This window comes from Theropithecus gelada, chromosome 7b, assembly GCF_003255815.1.
Source record: "Theropithecus gelada isolate Dixy chromosome 7b, Tgel_1.0, whole genome shotgun sequence".
Lineage (NCBI taxonomy): Eukaryota > Metazoa > Chordata > Mammalia > Primates > Cercopithecidae > Theropithecus > Theropithecus gelada.
Window position 1 is genome coordinate 106,318,629 of NC_037675.1, and position 8,981 is coordinate 106,327,609.

The 8,981-nt window shown below is 58.2% G+C and overlaps 1 protein-coding gene across 5 annotated transcripts; it reads left to right on the top strand.

The window, feature by feature from the left end:
- The first annotated feature begins 2,234 nt into the window (after nt 1-2,234).
- Nucleotides 2,235-8,767, top strand: SIVA1 (SIVA1 apoptosis inducing factor). Of its 5 annotated transcripts, none has more exons than XM_025393088.1 (4): nt 2,235-3,138; nt 5,346-5,540; nt 6,317-6,473; nt 8,539-8,767. In XM_025393088.1, the coding sequence occupies exons 1-4, from the start codon at nt 3,021-3,023 to the stop codon at nt 8,594-8,596; spliced, it is 528 nt and encodes a 175-aa protein (XP_025248873.1). In that variant the 5' UTR covers nt 2,235-3,020; the 3' UTR covers nt 8,597-8,767. The 5 variants fall into 5 exon arrangements, with proteins under 5 accessions (XP_025248873.1, XP_025248874.1, XP_025248872.1 ...); XM_025393089.1 differs by having other exon boundaries at nt 8,545-8,762; XM_025393087.1 differs by lacking the exon at nt 8,539-8,767 and adding an exon at nt 6,504-7,233 and having other exon boundaries at nt 6,317-6,433.
- The last annotated feature ends 214 nt before the right edge of the window (nt 8,768-8,981 follow it).

The following is an 8,981-nucleotide window of genomic DNA, read 5'->3' on the forward strand; positions in this document are numbered from 1 at the left end:
TTTTTTTTTTTTTTTTTTTTTTGAGTCGGAGTCTCGCTCTGTCACCCAGGCTGGAGTGCAGTGGCCGGATCTCAGCTCACTGCAAGTTCCACCTCCCGGGTTTACGCCATTTTCCTGCCTCAGCCTCCTGAGTAGCTGGGACTATAGGCGCCCGCCACCTCGCCTGGCTAGTTTTTTATATTTTTTTAGTAGAGACGGGGTTTCACCGTGTTAGCCAGGATGGTCTCGATCTCCTGACCTCGTGATCCGCCCATCTCGACCTCCCAAAGTGCTGGGATTACAGGCTTGAGCCACCGCGCCCGGTCTAGCTCAGTCATTCTTGACACAGTTTCTAGCTCCTCACCTCCTCCCAGTTCCCCAGGGTGGTCCACCCAGATCTCTGCTTTATACACCTGCTTGCTGGTGACCAGCTCCCTATAGGACACATGGATACAACCTACTGGACTCGGCCCCTGACCCCCACACCCCTCACGGACTGTGCAGACATGCCACAGTGACCACCACCCAGTCACAGCAAGATACCATGAAACTGACGCCTGCCGGCTCGAAACCACACCCCACAGGAAATGCGCTTGGGTAACACCCTGGACCCCAATACAGATTTGGTGCACAGGCCGCTGGCTCGCTCCCCATCCTCTGGCTGGGCCTGCCTGTTCCCCAAGGCTCCCCCTTCCCGCTGGCCTGTGAGGAACGCTGCCTCCTCTCCAGCCCCGTGAGTCACACACCCGCTCTGCGGTTTCATGTGTTCTGCTGCGCTGCCTCCTCCAGCTCTCACCTGACCCTCGCACCCAAACCTCACTCTCCTCCTGGTCAGGGATCTCCCAGAGAGGCCATCATGATAGCAATGAACTGATCACGGCTCAGACAAAAGCCACAGGCTGCCTGCCAAGGCCTAGAAGCAAGCTGCTGGTGAGAGGAATGCCAGCACGGCTGGATACGCAGGCCTGAGGCCATCAGCCAGGGTCAGGAGGCATCCCACGAGGGCACACTAACCCCACGCCCACCGGCCCCAGAGCCCCGTCAGGGCAGGGCCAAAGTTTACAGCCACTCTCCAGAAGAAACCTCAAGACCGATTAGAGGAAAATTATGACAATGATTTTGTTTAATGAATTTTCCTTTTTCCTAGCACTTTGGACAGCTACCAGTTTCTTTACAAGTTAAGTATCCATCTGACTTGCAGGGCAGGTGAGCCGCAAAATTGGGGCTTAACCCTGGAGGGTTCATGGCTTCGCCCAGGAAGGCATTCAAGGGCGAGCGGGTGGTGTTAGCCAGGCAAGTTTGTTGAAGCAGCAGAGTCCTGCCCAGCAGCCTCTGAGGAACCGGCATACGGCCCGGGGGACAGCCCCGCTCCACAACCTGCCCGAGGTTCTGTATCTGTCCACGATGGTGATGCGACCCTAGGGTAGTTTGAAGTCTGAACACAGGAAAATCTTTAGAAATCCCCACGATCTATGAGATTGAAAAGAATCCTCCTCTCTGAGAATTTCATCTATTTCTGGGATAAACCAAACGGGTGTTTAGTCACACGTGACTCCAACTGAGCAACTTTCAAGTCATTTCCCTAAAGCAGAAGGAATTCTCCATTATGCCGGCGAAGTGGCAAGGAAGAGCCGAGAATGCTGGATCCCGCCCCCCACCGCGGGGAACCCCGCGGCAGGAGAAGGAGAAAGGACATCTGACCTGGAGGCTGGTGGGGCTTCGGCCACCCGTGGCCAGGGAGGAGTGCGCTGCCTCCGAGGGGGTGCGGGCAGCTGCGACGCGGGTGTCACGCGGGATGGGTTTGCAGGGTTCCAGGTGTCAGCTCCTCACACGGGAGGCGGCGCCGACCGAGCCGCGAGGAGAACATAGTCCAAGGTGAAGCCCACGCCACAGGACGCGTCGGTTCTGCACCCGCCGGGCAGGGGAGAGCCGCCTCTGGTGAGCAGAACCCCGGAGAAGGGACGACGCGGGTGCACCACGCGGCCTGGGGACCCCAAGTCAGACGACCCCGCTGTGCAAGAACATTTTCCACACACCCCCGCCCGGGGGCGCTCGGCAGCCGCACGCGGCCCTCGGAGCGCAGCCCCCACACGCCTTTACTTCCGGAAGGCGGGGACCGCCACAGCGAGGAGCTAGACCAGCCGAGGCAACAGAGCGAAACCCCGTTCCTACCCAAAACCAAAAAGCGGAGCGCGGAGGCGCGCGCCTGCGGTCCCAGCTACCCGGGAGGCAGAGAAGGGAGGATCGCCTGAGCCCGGAAGGCGGAGGCTGCAGTGAGCCGAGACTACCACAGCACTCCAGTCTGGGTGACAGAGCGAGACCCTGTCCCTAAAAGGAAAAAAGAGCTAGGAAAAAGCGGACTGCCCCTTAACTTCGGAGAAGTAAATGAGGAACTATAACCAGTGTCTACTGTTTAGGCATCAAACAAAAGCTGACAGGAATCCCGCCACCGACCCGGCCGTCCCCTGGCCAATCCCGCGCCGTTCCTCAAACTAGACCCGCCCCGACGTCGCCCTGGCGTATCCCACGCCGATCCTCAAACGAGGCCCGCCCCCGATGCACAAGCTCCGCCCCTTAAACGCACCGCCCTTGCTGCACCGTCCTAACCCTCGGCTTCACCCGCTGGCTCTTCCCGCGCAGCCGAATGCCGCCCCTGACCTGGTTCCCAGCCTACCTCGCTTCGCACTGCATAGGAACCCCGCCCCTAGACTGTCCTCCCGCCTATCCTGAGCCGCGTGCGCACAAATCCCTCCCACAGACCCGCCCACCCTGATCCTCAACCTGGCCCCTGGCCTTTCCCGCGCGGTCGAATCCAGTACACTGGCGTATGAGTCCCACCCCCGATCTCGTCCTCCGCCTATCCCGCGCCGCTCCGCGCAGGAGCCCCGCCCCCCACTTCACCCGCAGCCTATCACGCGCCGCGTCGCTTCCTCTGCCTCAAACCCGCTCACGCCCACGGATGGGCGCGCGGCTGTGACGTCACTGCGTCGTTGGTAAGGGGCTGGCGGCCGGGGAGCTGCGTAGCTCCCGGCCCCGAGGCAATGCCCAAGCGGGGCTGCCCTTTCGCGGACGCGGCCCCGCTGCAGCTCAAGGTCCGCGTGGGCCAGAGGGAGGTGAGCCGCGGCGTGTGTGCCGAGCGCTACTCGCAGGAGGTCTTCGGTGAGTGCCGGAAGGGCTGCCGAGGGTCCACTGCGTCGGGGCCTGGAACGGGCCGGGCCTCAGTGTCTCCTCTGAGGCCTGAGCGGGGGGCTCGAGGGCCCTGCTTTCTGGCCGCGGTTACACAAGCTGGCCACGCCCAGGGCTGGAGTCAGTGAGCGGGATGTGAGGACCCCAGCGTTCACCCACCTTGTCCAACAACCTGAAAGAAGAGGGTCGCTGCCGTTAGTCCCCGCGCCCTCTTCCACGATCCCGGTTAGTCGCCGCCCCTCAGTGAGCGGCAGCTGCCTGGTGCTTCTTCAGGACTGTCCCGTGCAGGATGCCCTGGGAGAGGGCGGGGAGCGGGGCGTCCTGCATGGAGTTAACCCGAAGAGTGCCCCTCCTGACCCAAGAGGTATTCATGGAGCGCGCCGCCCCTGCCAGGCACTGCGGCTGTCCTGGGAGACCAAAGGCGGGCAAAACAGATGTGTCCCGTCTCCCGGGAGCTCCCCAACCTAGCTGGGGAGACCAGCAGGAGAAGGAATCGCCACAGGTGATCCGGGCAGGCACAGGTTTGTGCAGTCGCACCTGCAGGGATGGCATGGAAGGCTTCTCGGAAGAACAGAGTCTGAGCCGAATCCTGTGGGGAGAGTGCGAGTTAGCCAGGCAGAGGCAGGGAAGGAAGAGGCCGAGGCAGAAGCCAGGCAGCAGGAGAGTGAAGTAGGACTCCGTGTGGCTGGAATGTCCAGTTCTGGGTGGGATGTGAGGGCAGTGAGCTCCCAGGCCTTCTCTGGCTTTCTCCCTTGGATCTCAGGCGTATTGGTCTTATTGATCATCACTCTGACTGGGATGATTAATACCCTGGGGCAGGTACAAAGTGGAGCTTACCTTGCCTAGTGGTTGGGGCACAAGGTCTGCACCTGTAGAGCAGTTAGAGGATGACCCGGGGGGTGTGATTTGTCTGGTGCCGCTTGTGCCTTGGGGATGAAGGAAAGACGCTCCCTCCCGAGGTTCCTGTGTGCCGTGTCTCCAGTGTGCTAGGGCTGTGCAAGCGAGTGCTATCCCGGGCCATGCGGAGTTAAGAGGAATGATGCCATGGGAACTGTGGCTGGACTGCAGGCGTCTGCCCTCTCAGGACAGTTGAAAAATTCAAACACTGTGCAGGCAAGAAAGGAAGATGGAAACGGGGCCTGGCTCAGTCTGGCTCTTTACTCTTTACAAAGTAGGTAAATGCAGGACATCTACTTTGAACTGTGTGACAGTTTCCAAATTCCAGGCCACAGCTGTCACCCTGATCTCTTAACCTCGAATTGTCCACAAGGCCTTAAGGACAAGGATTAGCCTCACCACATGTCTGTCCCATTCCTTTCCCATTATAGATGGGGGAAGGTATGGGGGGGCAGGAGGAAGAGGTGCAGGGTGTTGTGGGCTGGCATCAGCTACTCCATTTGAGTTACCCACTATTATTCCTGCCCATTTCATGTAAAGCCACATAGAGTTTCTGGGATCTCTGCCTTTACTGTGTTATAATGAGGTGGGGAAAAAAAAGCAAAAACAAAGCATTTCTGGGTCTGGTCCTGGGCATCTGATTTTTTGAACCTCCCCCAGTGACTGAACTGTGGCCTGATGGAAAATCATTGCTCCCAGGGATGGGTGGGTATTCTAGAATGAAATCTGGAAGGTTCTGGGATGCTTGTCTTGCCAGCAACTCTGTAGCAGGTGAAGGGTGTGTGCGCTGGCCAGAGGCTGCAGGCCCAGCTCCAAGCTTCTGGCTGTTTCCTTGGCAGTGACAAGCTTTGTGAATTAGTGCTCCACAGTGCAGAGCTCCCTCTATGCATTCCACAGAGCCTGCTTTCCAGGTGAGGAGTGCTGGGGAAGCAGAAAAGGGAGAAAGGGGAACAAGCTCAGTGAGGCAAGGCCGGCCATGAGTTGCCGAAAGTGAGCAGAGTGATAGGAGAGGGAACCCTTGCATCAGGCACAGGTGGGGCTGCAGGGCCTGAGCCTTCCTGGAGGAGATGACAACTAAGCCAGGTAAGGAAGGGAGGCACGAGCATTCTCAGAGGCAGAGCAGGACCCAGCTCGCCAGGGCACAACACAGGCTGGGGTCACTGGGTGACAGAGGGCACACAGGAGGACGATGGGGTTCATGTGAGGCTGGAAAGACTAAGTGGCCATGCAGGGGCTTCGTTGGTACACAGTGAAGGATGTGAGAATGATTTGTCTTCCCCCAGAGAAGACCAAGCGACTCCTCTTCCTCGGGGCCCAGGCCTACCTGGACCATGTGTGGGATGAAGGCTGTGCCGTCGTTCACCTGCCAGAGTCCCCAAAGCCTGGCCCTACAGGGGCGCCGAGGGCTGCACGTGGGCAGATGCTGATTGGACCAGACGGCCGCCTGATCAGGAGCCTTGGGCAGGCCTCCGAAGCTGGTGAGTGGCACCAGCAGCCCTTCGTGGCTGTGGCACTGAGAGCAGGTGGTGGCACAGGCACTTTTCTTCATTTGCAAGCTCAGGCTTTTCCTCCCTGGGGAAGCAGGAGTCTGACTTAGAGCTTGGCCTTCTGGCTCAGAAGGCTCCTGTTATCAGGAGGTCTCACATTCAAGACTGGAAGTGATTAAACAGTTTCTAACTACTGGGCCAGAAAAGCAGCAGAGACTCCCTGGGTATCCCATCTGCTTTCCGCGTGCAGCCCCCTGGAATGGTCCCACATGGCTGGAAACACGCCGCTCCCATCCCTGTGCAGTGTGGAGTGTGGGTCTCAGAGCATCACCTGTGTTGCTGGTTAGAAATGCAGTCCCTGACCCTACCTCAAGGCTGGTTGGTGTGTCTGGGAGGAGCTCAGGCACCTCTTGGTTAACCAGTAAGGCAGTGGGCCACACTTTGAGACCCAGATGGGACACATGGAGTTCTGACAAGCAGCAGGGGAAGAGTGATCCTTCCAGCAGGTAGCAGAGGGACCCGGTGAGGGAAGGAGCACTGAACTTGGAGTCACCTGCAGGCATGTCTCACGTTGGATCTCGCTAGTGAAACGGGGTCCTGTGCACTGTGCCAGGCTTCTGGGTTGTCAGAAGGACCCAGTGTGGGTGAGGATGGGGTAAGCAGGTCAGAGCCCTCTGCCCTCAGGTGTGCATGGAGGCAGGTAGCCCAGCAGTCCCGGAAACTCCCGTCTCCTTGCAGGCTGATAGCATGGCGTTTCTTCCTCACAGACCCATCCGGGATAGTGTCCATCGCCTGCTCCTCATGTGTGCGAGCCGTAGATGGGAAGGCCGTCTGCAGCCAGTGTGAGCGAGCCCTGTGCGGGCGGTGTGTGCGCACCTGCTGGGGCTGTGGCTCTGTGGCCTGTACCCTGTGTGGCCTCGTGGAGTAAGTACTTCAGTCCCTGGAGCTGCTGAGGTCCCATAACCCCAGCAAGCTGTGACGGGGGACGGGTGGGTCACCCATGTTGGGAAGGGCCCAGAGCTCCCACATGTGTGGCACCTGATGCAGTGCCATCTGGCATTGCCTAACGGGACATGGTGGCAATAGATGCTTGGCCCAACTTTAGTGGTAGTAATTCTCTCTAAGGGAAAGCTGAACCTCACGGATGACCTGCTGTGTATCCAGCTCCGGTCTCTGTCTTCAGCCGCTTCCTGTTCTGGTCTTTGAGCGCCCCCACCTCCTCCTCCTCTGGCCTTTGAGCACCCCCCTCCCGGTCCTCCTCACTGTCTGAGAAGCCCCTGGTTGGTGACACAGGTGCACACTGCAGCTTCGCCACAGTCATGCGTGCTGTTTGGTTGTAGACCCTCTCAGGCAGGAAGTGGAATGTTTGCGTAGTCTCCCATTTGTGGGTGGGTTTGCTGCAGCTGGCTGGATCCCGTCCTTACTCCTAAGGTGGGGAGGGGCGTTCTCACCACAGGGGCTACTCAGCTGGTGGGTGGGAGTGGACAGTGTGGAGCCTGTTTGCCCTGCCCCTTGAGAAAGATGACTTCATCCGGACACATGTGGAACTGGCTCTGTAGACCCAAAGCAAGCCTAGTCCAAACAGTGTCTGAAATTGTCCATCTAAAATAGAAACCACATGTTACATCTCGAGTCCTTTGTCTCGAGCCTTTCTTCAGTCAGGGCAGAGGCCTGACTCATTGGAGATGGCGAGCCCTGGGCAGAGGGTGGGCAGCACCAGGGAGAAGCGCCGCGTGCCTGTGGTCGGCTCCCATGGCTTCACCATGGGCAGGAGTGGGGTAACGCACCTCATCCAGGTTAGGAATCATCTGCAGGGCATCCTGCCCATCCTCTGCAGGGCTCTCCAGCTGGCTGCTGGTGGCCGGGAAGGGGCTGTCTTCCCGGCTCACCCACAGTACTACTGGCAAACTCTGCAACACCAGGTGGCAAGCAGTTCTGGCTGCCTTGTTGACTCCATGGTCCTATCGTGTTTGGGGTAGCCATTGCCGGTCTTGTTTCCTCGCAACGTCTCTCTTCATCACTTTCTCCCTGTCTTTTGCTGGTTTCTCTCACCTTTACCCTTAGAGCTTTTTTTTTTTTTTCTGAGACAGCGTCTCGCTCTGTCATCTAGGCTGGAGTGCAGTGGCGTGATCTTGATTCACTGCAACCTCTGCCTGCTGTGTTCAAGCAATTTTCCTGTCTCAGCCTCCCAAGTAGCTAGGATTACAGGTGTGCACCAGCACGCCCGGCTAATTTTTGTATTCTTAGTAGAGATGGGGTTTCACCATGTTGGCCAGGCTGGTCTCAAACTCCTGACCTCAGGTGATCCTCCGGCCTCGGCCTCCCAAGGTGCTGAGGTTACAGGCGTGAGCCACCATGCCCGGCCCTAGCCTTAGTCTTGATACATCAGAAGAAAGCACTGTTTGATGTGCTTCAGTGTAGACCACTGTGGTTCGGTGAATTCTGGCAGGTCATCTGGAGGTTTCTTTGGAGAGCTTCTATCCTACTGGAAACCCAGGTTGGGCTCCATGTAAATTGGTTGGCAGTGGGAATCAGCTAGGGCTGCTGTACCTGAGTTCGCAGACCAGGTGGCTTAGACAGCAGGGAGGTACTGCCACACGGCTTTGGAGACCGGAAGTCTGAGAGGAAGGTGCTGGCAGGGCTGGTTCCTTCTGGGGCTGTGATGGGAAACCTGTCCTGAACTCTCCTGGCATCTACTGTTATCTTTGGTGTTCCCTGTAGACAGCCGCCCGCTCCCTGTAGCTTCATGTCTTCTCTGTGTTCTTCTCTTCACGTGGTAGTCTTTTTAGGATGCTGGTCGTGTTGCCTTAGGGCCCCTACATCAGTGCCATCATCTAGACTGATTCTGCCGGCAGTCATCCTGTCTCCAGATAAGGTCATGTCCTGAAGTGTTCTGGGTTAGGACTTTGACGTTTGAATGGTGGGGACTGGTGGACACAATTCAGCCCCTGACAGCAGCTTTTCTCTCCCCTCCCTGACGCTGTCGCAGCTGCAGTGACATGTACGAGAAAGTGCTGTGCACCAGCTGCGCCATGTTCGAGACCTGAGGCTGGCTCAAGCCGGCTGCCTTCACGGAGAGCCACGCCGTGCATGGCAGCCTTCCCTGGACGAGCGCTCGGTGTTCATACTGAACTGTGGGGTTAGTGGGAAGGCCTTTTACATGTTCTATTTTGTATCCTAATGACAGAATGAATAAACCTCTTTATATTTGCACAAGAGGACTCTTGTCTGTCAGCACTTCTGAGGGTGGAGTTTGTGACCTTCCACCTGGGATGGCCAAAGGAACAGTCAGTGGGCGGGGCCTGCTGCACCTGTTGTCTACCCACCAGCTCCGAGAGACCCCACTGTGCATTGTGTGAGGCCCCTCACTCGCCTCCTGCTACAGATGGGAAATCTCAGCCCAGAGCACGCTCCTCCCCAGCTTGCCCAGCT

Coding starts and splice junctions, on each gene's coding strand:
- SIVA1 (XM_025393086.1), top strand. CDS start 3,021: ATGCCCAAGCGGGGCTGCCCTTTCGCGGACGCGGCCCCGCTGCAGCTC. Junction 3,139..5,345: donor CTACTCGCAGGAGGTCTTCG/GTGAGTGCCGGA, acceptor GTCTTCCCCCAG/AGAAGACCAAGCGACTCCTC. Junction 5,541..6,316: donor TGGGCAGGCCTCCGAAGCTG/GTGAGTGGCACC, acceptor TCTTCCTCACAG/ACCCATCCGGGATAGTGTCC.